Source organism: Cervus canadensis, chromosome 13, assembly GCF_019320065.1.
Source record: "Cervus canadensis isolate Bull #8, Minnesota chromosome 13, ASM1932006v1, whole genome shotgun sequence".
Classification (NCBI taxonomy): Eukaryota; Metazoa; Chordata; class Mammalia; order Artiodactyla; family Cervidae; genus Cervus; species Cervus canadensis.
In genome coordinates this window covers 73,308,082-73,328,194 of record NC_057398.1, presented here as the reverse complement: position 1 = coordinate 73,328,194, position 20,113 = coordinate 73,308,082, and the positions used below count along the sequence as shown (strand labels likewise).

The 20,113-nt window shown below is 37.8% G+C and overlaps 1 protein-coding gene across 2 annotated transcripts in view; it reads right to left on the bottom strand.

The window, feature by feature from the left end:
• Window positions 1-1,432: 1,432 nt before the first annotated feature.
• Window positions 1,433-20,113, bottom strand: part of NUCKS1 (nuclear casein kinase and cyclin dependent kinase substrate 1) — a 32,332-nt gene continuing 13,651 nt past the window's right edge. Inside the window, exons 2-7 of one of the 2 annotated variants that reach the window (XM_043484885.1) lie at window positions 16,562-16,611; window positions 14,782-14,887; window positions 11,813-11,868; window positions 9,320-9,472; window positions 8,347-8,493; window positions 1,433-7,088 (exon numbers count right to left, since the gene is read on the bottom strand). In XM_043484885.1, coding sequence (XP_043340820.1) covers window positions 6,889-7,088; window positions 8,347-8,493; window positions 9,320-9,472; window positions 11,813-11,868; window positions 14,782-14,887; window positions 16,562-16,611 — 712 coding nt within the window. In that variant the 3' untranslated portion in view covers window positions 1,433-6,888. Of the gene's footprint in view, window positions 7,089-8,346; window positions 8,497-9,319; window positions 9,473-11,812; window positions 11,869-14,781; window positions 14,888-16,561; window positions 16,612-20,113 lie in introns of both variants that reach the window. The other variant, XM_043484884.1, reaches the window with a different exon arrangement.

The following is a 20,113-nucleotide window of genomic DNA, read 5'->3' as shown; positions in this document are numbered from 1 at the left end:
TTTTTCTCTGTGTAATCACTACCTTAAAACATAATCAAAGATGAAAGGAAAGCTTTTCACATAAGCTGAAGCTTCCTATCTAGGGACCACAGGGGTTTTCAAGTAAATTTAAGCATTTAATGAGAATTTTCATATTTCATTTAAAAGAAAATTTCCCATTAAATCTCTGATGTAACACCGAAAGGTTCAAGCATTGCCTTTACTTAGTGATGCTGAAGAATATGTTAAAAAGCTTATCATCAGTACGAAGGAGCTGGTTTTAGAACCAACAGCCATGACAGCTTAAAGAATGACCTGATCTGAAGCCTTGTCACATACCAGCCACAGTAAGTCACATTCTACCTGAGCCAATTTATTTTCTACAAAATTGGAGGAACATCTGAGCAATCTCAGTTGTTGGGAAAACTGAAAGGTACTATGTAAACAGAAATGCTTCATAGGCAGAAACCAATATGGTACTCTTACGCGATTATCCTTCTATCAAAAATAAATTTTAAAAAATGCTCAATTTTTAAAATAAGCTGCAAAGTTAAATTACTGTGGAGTAATGCTCACAGATAGGAGTCGAGGGAGGGAGGGAGTTCCAAATGTGTTTTACCAAACATAAACTATGCTTCTGATGTTTGTTGACCTGATGGTCTTTGAAGTCCTATAAACCAGACTATTTCTTCAGCATTGTGCTCAAACAGAAATTTGATATGTTAGTCATAAAACATCAACAGAAGGAAAAGTGGCTGGTTAACGTTCTTATGAAGTAAACTTTGGCTTGAAACAAAGAACTCTATATAAAAAATAAATGCCAAGTTAGCTAGTCACTAAAGGGTAACAGCATGCAAAAAACACTTAATCTCAAAGCCAAGATGAGTTTGTAATGTGAATTACAATGTTTGGAATGACAAGGCCAGAATGTAAATCGCGGAAAGGTTGAAAAGGATAAAATCCCTAATACCTACAGTATCTTGTACCATATTCTCCATCAGAGGTAATAGTTAACTGTAAACTGCAAGAGAGTGTAATTTTTACGGGTGTTTGAAATTGAATGCAAATGTCTATTTTACATGTATAAACATTACTCTTCATTACGTATGATTGTTGGAAGAATTTTGCCCTCGTAAGACTGCATAACCTGGACACGAACGTGAGAAAAACACTGACTAGGGCTCCTCGTGCACCCAGCCTCGTGCTCCCTTGAGTAATTAACAGCTAATGAGTCTGTTCCTTGATTCCTAACTCTAGTCCTAGTTAAGACAAAACATGCTTTTCCTGTTACCAACAACAGTGACGGTCACTGCTAATTTCTAAAGAATTCATTCATCTAGCAGTTTCCCCCTAAAGTCAAATTAGACTGGGAGGTGACAGGCCAAGGTGCCCAGTTGTATAGTAAATCAGTGTATTTGCTTGAGTATTACAAGAAGTACACAGAGCACGCATCTGGGTTACAAAAGCCCTTTTATAAAGCCATTTTAAAACAAAACAAAAAAAAGTTTACAAAAGAAAAAAAGATACAGAAAAAGAATAACTTGCTTCGTATGTCCCAAAAAGAGAAAACAAATAAAAGGGACAATGCCAACATGCTCAACAATAAAGTGTTCTTTTTCTTATTTTTTAATACAAAATACAAGCAGAGGACACACATACTGAAAGCAGAGCTCAGAATAGACACGCGGTCCTGGAGACCCTTCAGGAAAAGAGAGCAGGAGTTTGTTTATCTTTGTTTATGCAGATACATACAGAGACTGGGGTATGTAAAAATTAAGGATCACAAAAGACCATCGCACAAGTCTACCAATGCATGTTGCATCTAGAATTCACGGACATGGTCAACAAAATCATGTTCACTTCAACCCCCATTTCATTTAAGTTAAAAGAAAAACCTTTTAAATAAAGTGGTTACATTCAAACTTTTCACTTCCTTGGTACCATGCTGCAGGTATCGGCACTGTTAAGGTGTTGCAAGGATGCCCAGCCCTCTGGTGTCTGACCACGTGTACCTAGCAACATTACAGTCTTTAGGGATGCCCCGGTCTCAGCCCATGGGCAATTAAGTACATTTAAGTAGGTTCTTCTCTTTCACCCTTCCTGCTTCTAGAACATAAAAGGTTAAGGACTACAATTAAGGAAGACTGGGTATTTTAGAGCTGGCAAAATGAAGTCTGAAAGATGAATCAAGGCCAAAAATGACTGAGAACCTGGCTGCTGCTTAACCTGGCAAATCTTAAAAGTCGTTACTTCAACCTTGCGGGAATTAGGTGTAAAAGGTTTGCTGCAACATGTTCTTGGTAAACAAACTAAGTAGAGCTCTTATTTACAAATCTTGTAACAAATACTTCTGGAGAAAAAAAAAGAATTTGCTAATTTCCAGAAGACAAAGATTTAATTGCCAGACATATAACAAACACACACTCACACACACACCCACACAATACGTCAGGGATTTTTATACAAGTTATTTAGGGCATAAATTGAGTACTGTACCCCTACATCCCATCAAAAAAGGAACAACAGAAAAAATCCCAATTTTACCCTCCCCCCATAACCTAGAAAACCCTCCCTTCACCCCGATGTACAAAGTGTCTGCACAATGGTGGCGTCCCACCAGCCACACGAAGCACGCCGTTCAGATGTCACCGGCCCAGTCACTCCATGGCATGGCCACGGGCAGGTATACAGGGTTTTTTCCAATAGTGGTTAATACACAGAAAGCACCACTGTGAATTTTGAATCAGGCTTTGAGAAAAAAGTGTAACTTAGGGATTTGGGAATCAAGAAAACTCATTTTGTATCAAGCTTATCTCAAGAAAAAGGGAAAATGGGTTGCAGATTGAAATTTGGCTTTAAGTAGTTTGACGTCCCAATATTCAAATAAACTAACTCCCTTTTCAAATAAACCCAGCTCCATGCACAGAGAAAAGGACAACTCTCTAACCTCGAGCTATCCCTTGACAGAAAATGAATATTGCTTGTTCTATCTGAATGTCATAAAAACCGGAGGCCAGGCTTCTGCCTTTCCAAACTCCTAAGGTGACAGCTTCTTCTAGGCATAGCTACTGGTGATGCAGGCACAGAAAGAAGTGTTCAAATCAAAACTCCCTTTCTTCATAAAAGCCACAACGGTCACATGACCTTTTATAAAGCTTTCCCTGTAGCTCCTGGAATTAATTTCTGCTCCTGCTTTTCTGACACCCTCAAAGCATCTCCTAGAGAAAGGGAAAAGGAAAAACAAGCACTATTCCCTTCCCCCAATAAGGACTCTAAACCCACTGTCACTTCAATGTATATAACAAACAAACCCCAAAAAACTAGCCTCAAAAAAAGTGGCAAGTTCAATTCAGTTGATCATACTGTAAGAATGTCAAAAACTTTACTGGACTGTTAACCTCAAATTCCACTCTTGATTAGTTACCTGTAAGAAAATGCTGTTTGAACCAGTACCAAGAATAAGTATTGAACTGATTTTGAGGGCTGAACCTGGAACAAACCAGTTATGAGAAAAAACAAAAAAGGTTATCAAAAGCTCCATAATGGGAAATCAACTACTATTCTTCAAAGATTCAAAGATTTCCACTCACTACCTCCCTAAAGGAGGAAAACACCCATTAATTTTCCTACCTGGATTCAATAGGGAGCAGAGATATGAGGCAGAAATGTTTTACAACGTAGGGGAAAGCTACCCTTATGAAAACTAACGTGTATCCTTCGAGCCCACTCCATTGATTCCAGTCTGAGGTGGGAAAGGCGAAGAGCAGCAGCAGGCTACAACAGGTATAAAAGGTACAGGCTACCTAGCTCTGTGTGTGTGTGTGTTGGGGAGGGAAGTCTGAGAAAAGAGTCTGAAGAACTAGAATGTAGTGTCAGTCAGCGTAGCTGCCGAATCCATGTTCCAGAGGTAAACCTAACTGCTAACAGAGAACTGAGAGAACGCAAACAAGCACTTTCAAAGTCAATGTCCCACTTCCTGAGCAGCTGCAAACAAGACAGTGAGCACTGCCGCCACCCCCTAGAGGCACTCCAGAGAAAGGGGGTGTTCAACCAAGGGGGTGCCAACGGCGGCACTAGCAGCCTGTCGCCCGAAACCTGTCCCGACATCACTGTCAGCCTGACCATTGAGCACCTGTTTCCAGTTGAGACACCCCAGCTGTCCTATTTGCATGCATGATTTGAGGGGAAGACCAGAGTGTCTTAAATCATCAGCAAAAACTGGAGAAAACAAAGGTCATTCAGAGCCTGTCTCTCTTGGGACACAGATCCTTTTGTCCAGTCTATTAGAAATATACATTTTTTAATCTCATGAATTAACCTTTAAAAAAGGGATCCCAAACAAAAAGCCCAACCAAATGCACACAAATAACCTAGAGGATGTGATTACTCTAAAGGATGTGCATATATCACAGAAACGTTAGTGCAGATTAATATATTAAAGAGACTGTTACATAAAATACTAAGGCTAAAGTTTTAAAAGACCCTTCCCCTAGTCTTTGCGAGGAAAGCACACGTTACTAGGAATGTTAAGACTTAAAGTTATAAACCCCTAAAAACAGAAGTGCATGGTGGAAACACTGATAGGTTTTTAAAAAACATGTGAACACAAACCTTCTTGTTAAAATACCTGAACAAACCAATAAAGCAAACAGAATAATCTTTAACACCTCATTACAAAGTTCACAACTGTAAAGTCAACCATCATGAAAGATAATAGTCCAATTGCTACTTATGTTCAAGTTTTACATATTTGGCTGAGTACTAAAATCTCCAAATTCCTTCTTTAATCCCCACAGTGCAACAGTGAAATGACTCTCTGCCACTGGTGCTTTCTTTAAAAAAAAAAAAAAAAAAATCAGAGTAAGGATATTCCTTACAGTGTCCTAAAAATATTCCTTAAATAACCTTTTTTCTATGAACATCTGTAGGAAAGCCAGGTTGTTTGAGAGAAAAACATGCTATAACAGTAGATAGAAAGAAAACTGCATTAGTAAATACTGAGGAAGCAAATCTAGATACAAAGGCAGATGTTAAATTTCACTAATTTTTCAATTTATTAGCACACTGTGTCCTGTGCTAAAAGCTGCTTCAGTCCTGTCTGACTCTTTGTGACGCTATAGACCACAGCCCGCCAGGCTCCTCCGTCCACGGGACTCTCCAGGCAAAAATATTGGAGTGGGTTGCCATGCCCTTCTCCAGGGGATCTTCCCAACCCAGGAATCGAACCCATCTCTGGCGTCTCCTGCACAGTAGGCAGTTTCTTCACCCACTGAGCCACCTGGGAAGCCCATTAGCACACTAAGACCCCCTCCTAAACCTTGTTCCCACTAGCTCATGGCATCAGAACGTGGAGAAGCAAGCCGACAGGTCTGTCCCCTGACTGCCTTCATAGGCGTGTAACTGGCCTGTTACCCACTGCACACAGGCCTCCTGAACGCAGGGTTTCTCCAGCTCTGCAGAGCCCCGTAAACTGCGGCTGTAAGTGACATGCGGTCAGCAAGGGCACCGGTATAAAGACAAACGCTAACTGAGCAGTGTCGGAGCAGCATGTCCCATGCTCCCATCAAGTACAGGATTAGAAGTGAAGAACAGAACCAGGAGAAACCATGCTCTGGAGCAGGGCGGTGGGCGCTGCGAGCGGGCTATGCAGGGGTGCCCTGTGCACTAGCAGGAAGCCAAGAGAGGCGCTCCACGTGTTTCTACCAAGAGATGAGAAGGACGGGTCTGACAGGAAAACTCTCTATCCCTCAACAAAAGCAGAGCATGGTTCATGGATTCTGAGTGCACATTTATGGTGCAGAAGAATTTCAACTCTCTGTTTTCATAAAGCAAAAATCTCAAGTCTTTGTGATTGAGTTTCACATTAACTGGCACTTTATTTTGCTTAAAACCTAAACATTGTCAGTTTGAGAAGAAATCCATTGTGATATATAGATATCCCCATTTTAATCTTAGGGTTTTTTCTTTTGATCCTTGGTAAAATTTTTTATCCAAGAAACAGGATACATACATATATATATTTAAAAACATGAACCGTTAGAGAATGAAATAGGAAATCAAGAAAGATTTAAGTTTTGGCGGCCCTTGCTTTTTTTAAGTTCTTTAAAGACTGTAGCTGAATAAAAGGATCACTGGCTCCGAGTCTCCTAGAGATAACAAGTGATGAGACTAAAATCAAGCAAACCTATATCCTCAAACAGGGTCAGGAAACCTCAATTCCCTGCCTTGCCCCACAGTAAAAAACATGAATACCTTTAGTAGCAGTTCAGAATTCATCTTTCTCTCCTACCTGCCCCATCAGTGGAAGTTTAACATCATGATTTTTTAGACATCCATATTTTTGTATATAGAATATAAACTTGTATTAGATGACAATTGATTTTTCTTTTAATTCAGGTAGAGAAAGAAGCAATAACTTTTAACTAAAACCTTCTACATTTTTTGATTACTGTTCAACTTGCTACCATTTAGCAAAAAGCAAAATTTTCATAGCGTTTACCTCAAATCTTATTGCTTTACAACTGTGGCATACCCTCCATTGAAAATAAAAAGATGAAGCAGTCAATCCAGTGATTAATTTAACATGGCTTTCATTGGGAAAAGGGGAGGGGGGCGGAAAGAGGGGGTCATGACGAAGAGATCAATAGACAAAAAAGGTAAATTAAACATACAATGCTTTTCTTTAAAAAAAAAAAAAAAAGAAGAAGAAAAAGAAGAAGAAAAGAAGAAAATGTTATTTTCAACAAAAGGGAAAAAAAGCATTGAAAGCCCATGAGTCAAGCCATAGCCAAAACCATATTCTATCTTAAGTAGCTTTTCTTTTTTTTCCCTCTTTTTTTTTCTTTTTTCCTTTTTTCTCTTTTTTTTTTTTCTTTTTAAATAAAATCTCTCCCCAGACCATCATCACTTTTAATCTTCCCCAGACTGGGCTTCCTCTTCAGACCCTTCATCCCCGGATTTCTCAGGCGGGGGACTTGAAGACGTTTTCTTCTCCAGCGGGCTTTCTGGTTCCTCATCTTCTTCTTTGGGAGAAGGAGTCTTTTCCTTTGATGCCTTTGAAGCTGTGGGGCGACCCACTTTCCCCTTGCCTTTCACAGGACTTGGTGTCACTGAAAGAAGAAAAATACAAACTTGCGGAAGGGAAGAAACGTCCAACGTTTTTAACAAAAATCAGCTACAGAACAATCTGTAAGAAAAAAAATCATAAAGATGACACCCCGACCTACTGAAAATGAAGGTGGGTACTTGGTTTTCCAACACTTTCAGCCAACATTACTATGTTAATAGTAATGTTTGTAAATAAAGAAACTACATAATATCCTTGGTGGCTTGCAAAACTGTAAGTTGTTTATGTTTAAAACTTGAGTGAAGAAGAGGGGATGCAACTTAACAGACTAGAAAGCCACCAAATACCTGTTTTTTTACATTTTTTGGCCATGCTGCATGTGGGGTCTTCGTTCCCTCACCAGGGATAGAACTGGTGCCCACTGCACTGGAAGCTCGGAGTCTTAACCACTGGAGGGTCAGGGTAGTCCCCATCAAGTAACTTTTAATACTTCCATCATTACCAAACAGTAAGACATGATGAATAAAAGTTCTGTTTGCTAGAATAAGAAGGAAATGGCAACCCACTCCAGTATTCTTGCCTGGAAAATCCCATGGACGGAGGAGCCTGGTGGGCTACAGCCCATGGGGTTGCAAAGAGTCGGACACAACTGAGCAACTTCACTTTCACTTTGCCAGAATAAAAAAAAAAAAAGCAAATCCAGCTTTCTGATTTAATGACAAACTAGCTTCACCCAGAAGAATATCTGACAGAAACCACAAGGGCCCAAAGAAAATGAGCCTATGCTGTCGAGTGATTTCACTCTTTGTACAAATCAGAACACCTCAATGTCCTACTGTAGGTGTGCATTTTCACAACTTTAAGTCTTTAGGAGCTGCTGGGACTGTGGTATCAGTGGGGAAAAAGGCAGTCAATAGCTCAGCTGCTGCTGCTAAGTCACTTCAGTCATGTCCAACTCTGTGTGACCCCACAGATGGCAGCCCGCCAGGCGCCTCCGTCCATGGGATTTTCCAGGCAAGAGTACTGGAGTGGGGTGCCATTGCCTTCTCCGAATAGCTAAGTTGGTGCAGTGTTAATAGGTTATTCCCAAATCTTGCCTTCTGTACAGCACTAGTTGAAGAACAGAGCCAAGCCACCAAACTCCTGGAGGGGCTGGAGTCCTTAATAATAAATAAGTGATACTTCCAGGTACAGAAGATAGGATCCTTTAGTTTTTGTTGTGTGACCACTATCAAGTCCTACTGAAGGATTTCTGTAGAGAACGTTTACTGGTGACTTAACCTGACTTCTGCAGAGCTCACCTGTGGCCTTTAGCCTGGGCTTCGGCATTTTCTTTTCTTTTCTCTCAGGCTTCGACTTCTTAACCATCTTTTTGTTTTTCTTTTTTGAACTGCCATAGTCACTATCATCATCGTCTTCCACTAGGAAATCCTCATCACTGCCGGAATCTTCTGAGAGGAAAGAAGAATTTCAACGTCCAACTTAATGTATACATCCTTCCAAGTGAACAAAGGGAGAGAGTGCTAAGAATGGGAGATGGGATTTGGAAGTCAGACACTCTTTGGTTCTATTTGCAGCTGTACTACCAATTCGGTTGGAGCTGTCATTGGCCCCACCTGTAAAATGGTTTAACATGCACATGAGGGTTATATGACTGACTTGTTTGAAGAGTAGGCAGAAAACAGGAAGAGACTAGGCTTAATGTGGATAAAAACTGAAGCCATCAAATAACTCTTGGTAGTTCTATATTTTCCATATAGTCCTGATAAGACCAGGGAAATGAAAGTGAACTGATTTGGTGTCTTTGGCCCAACATTAAACAAAGTAAGAAACCTACATACAAAGCAAATATACATATAATTAATTAATCTGAGTAACCTGTGAAACATCTAAATTCTTTTAACACCTTTTTTGCAAGGAGAGGTCTACACCTTTCTCCACTAGGACAAAATACAGATCTTAATCACAGTACCCACCAGGTAACTGTTATTCTAACAATGGTTCATTCAGTATATGAGAATGAATGGTGTACTTAATCACTATTTGAGTATTTAATCAGTACTTGAGTATTTATTTGACGAACTTAATCAGATAATAATCATGAGAATCTCTGAGTCTTTTAAAATATAAATAGATATAAAAACAATCATCTCTAATAACACTCAGTATCTAATTTAAGGGGCTGATTTTAACACTGAGCATCCAAAATATTGCTGAAGTAAAACTGAGGTCACAAACTACAACCATGACCAAGATGCAAGGCATGTTACGCACTCTCCTGGAATGGCGTCTCATCCTCCTCTTCTTGCTCTTCTTCACTGCCCACATCTTCCATGAGCATCTCCCTCTGTTTAGAGGCTGCTTTAGAGGCTGCCTGCCGTTGCTGGCGCACATTTTTATGATCTTCTTTTTCATCTTCACTGTCCTCTGCAATATCAAAGTTATAATGCAATGATCAAAGAGTTATGGGTTTGACAGATGACTGGAAAAGGCAATGTAAGATATAAACTGCAGCTTTATTTCATTCAGAAAGGGAAAGTTCTATTCCTAAAAATGTCTACAAAATATGCAAAAAGAGAGGTAAAATTCAAAGAATGAACTTGAATAAGGCTATGCATGCATTATTATGGGCTTCCCTGATAGCTCAGTTGGTAAAGAATCTGCCTGCAATGCAGGAGACACCAGTTTGATTCCTGAGTTGGGAAGATCCGCTGGAGAAAGGCTACCCACTCCAGTATTCTTGCCTGGAGAATTCCATGGACTGAGTCAGAGAAAGAGTTGCAAACAGTCAGACATGACTGAGTGACTTTCACTTTCACCCACTATTACATATGAAATAACCTAGGCATGTAGTTTTAAGTAACAATAAAGCTGAATTTAGGTATGAATACATGCTTCCTATAACATGCTTTAAACTTACATTATTGCTGTACCCTAAAATTCTCAATTACATTCAAACCTATCTACACAGTTTTTAGAAACTAAAGTTAGAAAAAATATTCTAAATAGTAGAACAGGGGATGACTGTTTTCCAATATATCCATTCTACAATACAAAACATACAGAACTAAAAATAATGCCAAACTACTATCCTTTTCAACGAATGAGGTGTGGCCATTTCAGTTTAAGGGAGACGGAGGGAAATCTTCAAAACACACATTTAGATCAATCAGATCTTAATACAATTTTATAATAAAAAAATTACTCTCATATACTACAGTTTATTAATTAAAACCTTTTTAGCACACAGTTGTGGTCTTGCATAAATCTGACTTAAAGGGCAGGATGCCAGCCTACTGCCTCTAGACCAAGTTATATTTGTATTAGTTTCACCTACAGCCCTTCTCCTGTCAAGGTTTAGCTGTTACTCTTTTGGAAACACTAGAATCTTATAAGCCTTGCTATGGTCAGTGTTCAAGTCATCACTTCCACTACCAAACTTCACCTGAAGACAACAGACACAAGAACAGAGCTGATTTTGGCAGACTCAAAACTAAACCCACTTGGTAGGAGGTATGCTGAACATTAGTACAGAGTTATTCATCTTGAAGTGCTCAAATGCTTATAAACATGAGAGATTCAAATTAGGGTTTACAAGGTAAAGGAGTAAAAGTGTATGTTACATTATCACAACATTACTAGCTAGATAGTGCAAAAAGTTAATACAATTTCTTTTCAGACAATCATTTAGCAGACTTGAACAAGTGAAAGCGAAACAGCTCAGAGGAGTGCTCTCCTGGTGACTCAGTGGATCCATCTGCCAATACCAGGGACACGGGTTTGATCCCTGATCCGGGAAGGTCCCACGTGCTGAAGAGCAACTGAGCCCCTGCACCACAACCCTTGAGCCTGAGCTTCAGAGCCCGGGGGCCGTAACTTTGGTCTGTGTGCCCTGGTACCCGCGCTTGGCAACAAGAGACGCCACAGAAATGGAAGCCGTGCAGAGATAGGGCGGCTCGCCGCATCCAGGGAAAAGCCTGCGCAGCAGCGAAGACCAAGCCCAGCCCATGATTAGGAAAAGATAGCTCAGTAGAGCGAATGCAGTAGAATTTTGTCTACCCTTCACATCTTACCTAAACAGCATGGGGACGTAGACCAAGACTAAAATGGATGGGAGTGAGATGGAACTCTCAATTCTTGAACAAGTTAAATTTTTAAAAATAAATACCAACCACAAATAATCAGGATTTAACATTTAATCTAGTCAGAGTCTCTTCAATTGATTCTTTTAAGTTAAAACTCTTACAAAAAAGCTTTTTCTGTGGCTACTGTTTCAAAGGACCTCTTCACAGCTAAAAAGTCAAACTAAAACTAATCATTGTTTGCTTTTCAACCCAGAGTCATCACTTCCTGTATTTTATACCTTGATTTCACTTAGTATTATATATATTCTATATAGTTTGATATCTTTTATTTGTTCATGTAAGTGGTTTTCAAGTTCGATTATGCACAATTTCAATTATGCATGAGAATAATCTGTAAATGCTTTTAAAAAACAAAGTCCCAACATCCCACCTAGACCTACTGAATCAAAGTCCTGGGATGGGATGGACATAAGTATTCTTAAAAAAAAAAAAAACTTTCATAGGAAACTGTAATAAGTCACTAGGACTGAGAATCATTGTGAGCTGTTAGAAGATGGAAACACTGTTTATAATGTGGTATTTACCACAGAGCCTGGCATTATTATGAAACCATTTATTAAAATGTTCAATAAATAAATATATAAATAGAATTACAGCTACTACATTAAAAATTGTTTACTACCTGCTGAATGAGAATCATCCTTCTTAGTCTTCACATCTTTTTCTTCTGAGTCCTCACTATAAGAAAAAGGGGGAAAAGTTTAAAAGTCTTAGATCAAAATCCAAGTGAACATAAATCTCTAGAAATCTGACTGGAGAAGAATACTAAAGAAAATCTCTGTTATACATAAAATAATTCAGATGCTGAGGAGTGAAATTGCTTCCATCATTTCCCTAATACATAGAGATACTGGTGATTAAGAACAATTTTATCCACTTTTGGAAAATACTGCTTCCTTTGAAGACCCAAAAGAAAAAATGAAGGTATCTCAACACAGGCTAAAACTTTTCACCTATGCATAAGCCTTGGTTCACTAGAACATTTACTAAGAAAAAAACTTCGTTGTCAGAGACAGAGTATGACTATAATGAAAATAAACCATGTAATGCAACGGTGGTAAAGAAGGCAAATGAGTGGATAGCACCAAATATAAATGCAGCAAATACCTTTATAATTATTAAAGGAAACTGGAGTTATATAAATTACAATATGCCTAAAAATTTATCTAAAGCAAATGAAAATAAATTAATTATATCCTAATATTGATATTTAGGAGTCCAGTATGCTGTACATCAGAAATCTGAATACACAGGCCTGCCTTACATCATGGAGAAAATAAAAGCGAGTTAAAGATCATTGCAGGGTAAAAGTTAAAGAGCTTCAAAGTTAAATGGAAAATTTTATCAAATAATTTTTTATGTTACAAAAATGAACATTTTATATCCTCACAAATTTTAACTTAGAAATCTGATGTCTAGTGTTCTGTCTTTGTCATAAATTAATTAGCTGTATGATCTTAGGCAATTCACTTGGTACTCTTCAGTGCTAAAATTTTATGATTCCATGAGAAATTCTGACAAACAACAACAAAAATCATACATAAAATTGTCTTCATGGCCTTCTTTTTTTCAACAGCAGATTCTGTAAATCTTTTGGTAAGTATTCCCATAATCTAGATCACACTCAAATGACAAACTATTGAGCCCAAGATTTCTAAGCAAAGAAAAAAACCAAACACATTTCTTTACTAAGCAATCTGATCTAAATATATTGTAATTTTGAAAATTGTGACTGTTCTATCTAAATATTTTATGCAAAATAAGCATTTAATTCACAAGTCTATTAAAATGATGAAGAATGAAATCATTTTTTCTATTTATCTTATTATTGAGTTTACAGAGGCCATTAATCCTTGAGCCCTTTTAAAGTGAAGTCAAGTAATAGCTAAACTTTTAAGTAAAGACCAACAGAAAAATCAGCATAATACTGGTCTGAGGGAATAAACATATGAGATAATACAAACGGCAACAAAAACTGATTTCAACCATTCTTGGACACATAGGAGAGAGTAATAAAACCAAATGATTGCAACAATGAAAGATGTAGTCTAGATATCAATTATATTGATGAGACATGATAACAGGCAATGAAGATGCTCATTCCTAGGGGAAATATAATAAAATAAATACAATAAAAGACAGTTCTAAGTTGGGCTGCTGTATGAAACTGGAGTATGGACTTCCCCGACGGTCCGGTGGTTAGGACTTTGCTTTCCAATGCATGGGGTGTGGAACTGATCCCTAGCCAGGGAGCTACGATCACACAAGCCTTGTGACCAAAAAACAACCGAAACATGAAACAGAGGCAATACTGTAACAAATTCAATAAAAACCTTAAAAATAGTCCACATAAAAAAAAAAATTATTTGAAAAAACTGGATTAGAGAGATATATTAATGAAACTATGGAAGAGTTATCTTCCTACAGTAAAATTTTATCTTATTTTTCCTCAAAATTTTTCCACATTTCTGAAATTCTCCAGGAAAGAAAATATTAGAGGTTAGTGATTCAACCAAACAGAAAATGCTAGGTGAATGTATTAAATTTAGCTTTTTGTGAATTCAGAATGAAAGACTTCTACTCAGGGCTTTATTATACTGATTTTAGTGCTTAAAAGTAAATATCTTAGAAGAACTAATGAGAATTATCATTTCATTTCTTTGAAATGCTCATACTTAATACTATTGTTTGGAAGTGGTATAGTCTAATGGCTAAAAAAATGGATTTTGGAGTCCAATAGACATGGCTTTAAAACCTGTTGGTTCATTTGCCGGTCCTTAGATAAATCACTGACTCCTCTGAGTTAATGTTACTTAGCCTAATAAAGGTTTTGTGAGCATTATGATAATGATTATAAATTAGCGCATAATAGGTACTGGCACATAATAATCATAAATGGTAACTATCATCACCACCACCATCAGGAAGGTCTTGGTGTAGTTATACTACCTTGAATTTGAGAGCTTACACGTATGCCTGTAAGAGCAGAGATGAAAGCTACAGTACCCTGGTCTTGTGAGGCAATTACAGTTAAAAATATAACTCATCTGAACTCATTTATAAAACGAAGGGAAAGGGAACAGCTCAAAATGATTAAATTATTTAAACAAAGTAGGACTGATTATATAAAACTCAGCAGGCAAAGGAACTTAAGATTCTATAAGCTTTAGTTATAATTCTGTCAGTGATTTGTGCCAGTGATTTTCTGAATAGGAAAGGTCACTTATTCTTTGCTCTTTCTACAATGAAAATGGCAATAGTAACTTTGGGCAACAAGTTATCAATACATACTTAAACAATCTTTCTGCTTTTGTTCAGAGGTTTGTGGTAGCAACAAAATCATTCTATCATTCCTGGAGTTTACTTGAGACTCCAGGTTGAGTCTAAGCAAGTCTCCATGACCTTAAAGAGGCTAACCTCTAGAATCAAAGCACTGCATGCTTTGATAAAATGAAATACACAAAACAACACTAAGTGAGCAATGGCACTTTCCCAAAGTAACTGAAGATTCTACCAGTTTAGAGATCAGAGACTACCCTCATCTTACCGTGGTGGCAGTGTAAGTAGAAACAGATAGGTAATTTGCCTTACCTATCTTCCTGTGAATTCTTTCCAGATCGCCTCTTATTTTTAGCTTCTCGGGGAGATGATCGAATTTTCTTAGCTGGAGGGCCTGAATCTCTTCCATAATCTTCATCTAAACAGATTATGAAGATAAAATTTTATTTATGAAGATAACATTTTTCAAATTCAATGAACTGTATTATGATTTTTACCTATCAAAAATACCACAGTATTTACTGAGATAATTCTCTCAAGCTGTTTAAAAGCTAAGAAGGCAGAATTTCCTAAATAATTTTCTTTCATTAAAAAAAAAAAATTCTTTTCCACTCTAGTTCCACCTTGACTCAATCATTTTTATTTTTGCCTATTGCTTTCTAGTCCTCATGTGTATACTTTAATATACTCACAGTCAAACATCTCTTATTTTATATTTTACTCTTTTAATTCGCTAAAGCTTTTTACATGTTTCCACATCTTTGTATTTATTTGGAAACTATTATAGTAACATGGTTTTATTATAAGCATTTTAGAATGTAAAGAACCCACAATTCTACAATCCTAATACAATTACTGTTATCAAGCAAATTACTTTTAAGCTAAAGTATTATATATAGCACACTCTGACACTTGAAGAAAACACCCTCAATTTAAAAAGTCCCATAAAACCTTGAAAGGCGACTATTTCCAAAACTGTTCACTATACCGTTATATACAGTCGTGAGGATCCAGAACAGTGTGAAGCTTCAGCAATTATTAAATGGTTGAATAATTATAAATTATGGAATACCACACAACCAGTAATAAGCATAAACTTTTCGTAACACAAGAAAGCTAAGCAGAGGCAGTTGGGAAAGGCACAGAATCCAAAATTCTACAGAAAGATGTCAATTATATTTTTAAAAGGAAAAAATAAGACCAAAAGCCTTTTAAAACAAAAAGGTTACTTGAGGGCTAAGGGACCTTGAATAATATTTCTGTCTCAGTTTCCTTATCTGTAAAATGGAAATAACAATACTTATAACCCCATTTTAACAGGACTGAGCTAAGGATTAAATGAGTAAACAAAAATATTTAGCAAGTATTGCCTCTGGGAAGTTGAGTTATGTTCTTTTTTTATTCTTCTTTATACATTGCTGCATTTCCTACATTTCCCCAAAGCATATAATATTATCTTTATAAAGTAACATTAGATTAAAAAAATAAAGAAAAAAGAACAGTAAACACATCTTGAAAATTAGAGTAAGGACATATTCTACAGAAACCTTTTATGGCTAAGATTTATGATACACTAGCCTCTCTACAGTTAGTTCACAAATCAAAGGTGTTGCACAAAATACTCTCATCTTACTTCATCATGCAAAATACATCAGTTCAGTTCAGTCGCTCAGTCGTGTCCCACTCTTTGCGACCCCATGAATCGCAGCATGCCAGGCCTCCCTGTCCATCACCAACTCCCAGAGCAAAACACATACATGCTCCCTATTACAAGGTATGAGTTTTATTGTGATTATAGCAGGAGATATATTAACTAATAAACAATGTATCAGAATTACCCCACATTTAAACCTTGGACTCCAAAACTAGGTAAGAAAAAAAATTATTGAAGTGCTTATTATCAATGATTTACTAAGGAAAAATTAAAATCCATGCAGGTTCAACATTTGAGTGACACAGACTGATGTAATTTATATGTCAAAATAGTCTAAAAATTAAAAATTATTTCAAAAGAATTAAAAAAGTGTAAATAAGCTGGGTATTCTTTCACTAATCAGTTCAATTTACTACTTACTGAAATCATAAAACTTACCAGCATCATCGGATTCCTGAAATTGTGAATAATCAACGACCTTCCTATTTCTGTAGAAAGAAAAGACTCTAATCAAGATCGTAAAAATATAGGACTTTTCTAAGATATTAGAACACACATTTCTATTTCATAAACAGAATTAGAACTAGCTCTCTGAAATTTATTTTTCAAAAAGCCCTCATCTCAGCCAAAAGAATGTCACATTGTGTTATAGGAAAGCGTAGCTTAAAACAAAAGTATTTCAAATGACAATTCTTATAATGCTCTTCTCAGGGATAGCTCAAATACTATCCTTTCCAACAAAACAACCTCCCAGGAGTACACAGAATGGCAAAATGAGCCATAGTACCATATATTCTTTATATACAGAGTCTGATACCATATGCACACAAACCAAAACTGTAAATGTTATTTTATTCACACATATTCCTTATAAATAAGGTTACTACTAATTTTTTCTCACGGCAAAGTGTCTTAGCTTTTAAATATAATAGTTAATTATAATATACAAACTATGGCGACTGTAAGTTAAGCTTTACACAGAAGGGAATGGAAGAAACTGATTCATTCAAAAGCTATTCTTTGGGACTTACCTGGTGGTTCAGTGGTTAAGACTCAGTGCTCCCGATGCAGGGAACTCAGGTTCATTCCTGGTCAGGGAACTAGATTGCATATGCTGCAGTTAAGATCCAGCACAGCCAAATATATATATAAAGATGCTCTTTATTAAAGAGCATTCTGGGGGCCGCACCTCACAGCTTGCAGATCTCAGTTCCCTTCCCACAGCAGTGACAGCCTGGATGGAATCCTACCCACTATACCACCAGGAAACTCCCCTAAAGAGCATTTATTAGAGAAACAAATTTATGTATCTACTTGGCTCAATGATTTTTAAGTCCTTTCAGTTCAGTCGCTCAGTCTTGTCTGACTCTTTGTGACCCCATGGACTGCAGCAAGCCAGCCTTCCCTGTCCATCACCAACTCTCGGAGTTTGCTCAAACTCATGTCCATTGAGTCAGTGATGCCATCCAACCATCTCATCCTCTGTCATCCCCTTCTCCTCCTGCCTTCAGTCTTTCCCAGCATCAGGGTCTTTTCCAACGAGTCAGCTCTTTGCATCAGGCGGCCAAAGTTTTGGAGTTTCAGCTTCAGTCTGTCCTTCCAATGAATATTCAGGACTGATTTCCTTTAGGATGGACTGGTTGGATCTCCTTTCAGTACAAGGGACTCTCAAGAGTCTTCTCCAATACCACAGTTCAAAAGCATCAATTCTTCGGCGCTCAGCTTTAAGTACTTAAAAGTACTTTTAGAAGTATTTCTTCCTAGGTAAAGCATCTTTAATACCTCAAACAAATTTAATTCCCATTTTTCTACTTCATATTCTAAACCTAGAAGTTTAAAATTTCTCCCTTAAGAGAGATATAAGAGCTTCCATGTTAGTATCCAAACAGCCTGGCATTTAGAAGAACTTTAGATGCACTATTAACTAAGGGGAAATTGAACAAATGAATTTAAAGAACTAAGAGAAACATACCACCAACTACACTTAAACCTAAGCCGAGGACTATTCCTGGTTTGATAGATTAAGACCCTTCCCAGGTTGCTCAGTGGTAAAGAATCCACGTGCTAATGCAGGAGACAGGGGTTCGATCCCTGGGTGGGGAAGATCCCCTGGAGAAGGAAACGGCAACCCACTCCAGTATTCTTGCCTGGGAAATTCCATGGACAGAGGAGCCTAGTGGGCTACAGTCTATGGGGTCGCAGAGAGTCGGACACAACTTAGTGACTAAATAACAACACAACAATAGATTAAGACACCATTTAAAAGCAAAAACAGGGCAGTCAGAATTCAAGTACAGGTGCAACGTCTATATAATATGCAAAAATGAGAGAGTAGGAGTGAATTCTGAACACATGCTTGGGGCTTAGATGTGCAAGAAGGTACAGTCGCACTCTTCCAAGCTGTGCTGGGTCTCCGTTGTGCACAGGTTTTCCTCAACCTGTGGTAAGTGGGGGCTTCATGTTATGGCGCACAGGCTCTAGGACCTTCAGGCTTTGGTAGTCGAGGCTCATGGGCTTGAGAGCTATAGGCTCAGGAGTTGTGGCCCCCCACGCTTAGTTGCTCTGTGGCATGTGGGATCTTCCCAGATCAGGGATCAAACCTGTGCCTCCTGTGTTGGCAGGCAGGTTTTTTTTTACCACTGAGCTACCAGGGAAGCCCTATGGACACACTCACTCTTGATTAAAGAGGGAAAAAGACCCGTAAGAAATTTTGCATTGTTTTTCTTTAGTCTGCCAACAATGAATTATCTTCTGACTTTATTGCCTCAATGAGTCAAGATGCAAAACTATAAAATATATTGTAACTATGTTTTAAGAAACTGAGTTTATATATTAAAGATACCATTCTATTAGGAAAGTTAATTTAAAAAACATGACTATTAATTCTACTTACATGAGTTACCTAGTCAAATGCAGAGAGACAAAAAGTAGAATGGTGTTTGCCAGGAGTGGGGTAGAGGAAGATGGAGAAGTCAATGGTATGTATCGTTTCAGTTTTACAAGAGTTCTAGAGACTGAATGCACAAAAATGTGAATGTATTTAACTACTGAACCATACGTTTAAAATGGTTAAGATGGGGCTTTCTTGGTGGCTCAGTGGTACAGAATCCACCTTTAAATACAGGAGGCAGGAGGCTAGGTTCAATCCCTGATGCAGGAAAATCCTACATGTGGCAGAGCAACTAAGTTTGTGCGCCACAATTATTGGGCCCATGAACACAACTACTGAAGCCCATGAGCCCTGGAGCCTGTGATCTACAACCAGAGAAGCCACTGCAGTGAGAAGCCCGAGCAGCCCAACCTGGTCGCTGCAACTGGAGAAGGGCCCACACAGCAATGAAGATGCGGCACAGCCAAAAGCAAATAAATAAAATTATATAAAAGAATCGGGAAAAAACCAGTTAAGATGGTAAATATGCTACTTTACCACAATTAAAAAAAATTTTTTTTCTTAAAAAAAAAAAAAAACACACAAAACTATTGGGGGAGCTAGTAAATATTCATGTTCTAGCAAAATAGTGATTTTTAATGACAGATACCATGAGAAACAACATTATGAACCCAATGCAAAGATGGCCCTTTTCTGCGTTACTTAGAATCAAGGAAATGGGATGCTGAAGCAGGGGGGAAAGGGTCCAGGAGGGGGAGTTTTAAACTTCAACTTCTAATAATTATGTACAGATTCTGAAACTGCAGGTATAATAATTTTAGGGTATTCATGCTGGTGGAACTGCAGCTAAAATGTGGTACAATTTCCAGGGATCGATAGACATATCCTATGATACTGTATAAAGGCAAGTAATCATAATGGAAAAGGATCATTGTTGTTCTTAAATCATTAAGTTGTGTCTCTTTGGAACCCCATGGACTGTAGCCCGCCAGGTTCCTCTGTCCGTGGGGATTCTCCAGGCAAGAATACTGCAGTGGGTAGACATTTTCTTCTCCTCCTTCCTTCTTCATATGAAGAACAACTGAATAAATTGGGATTTT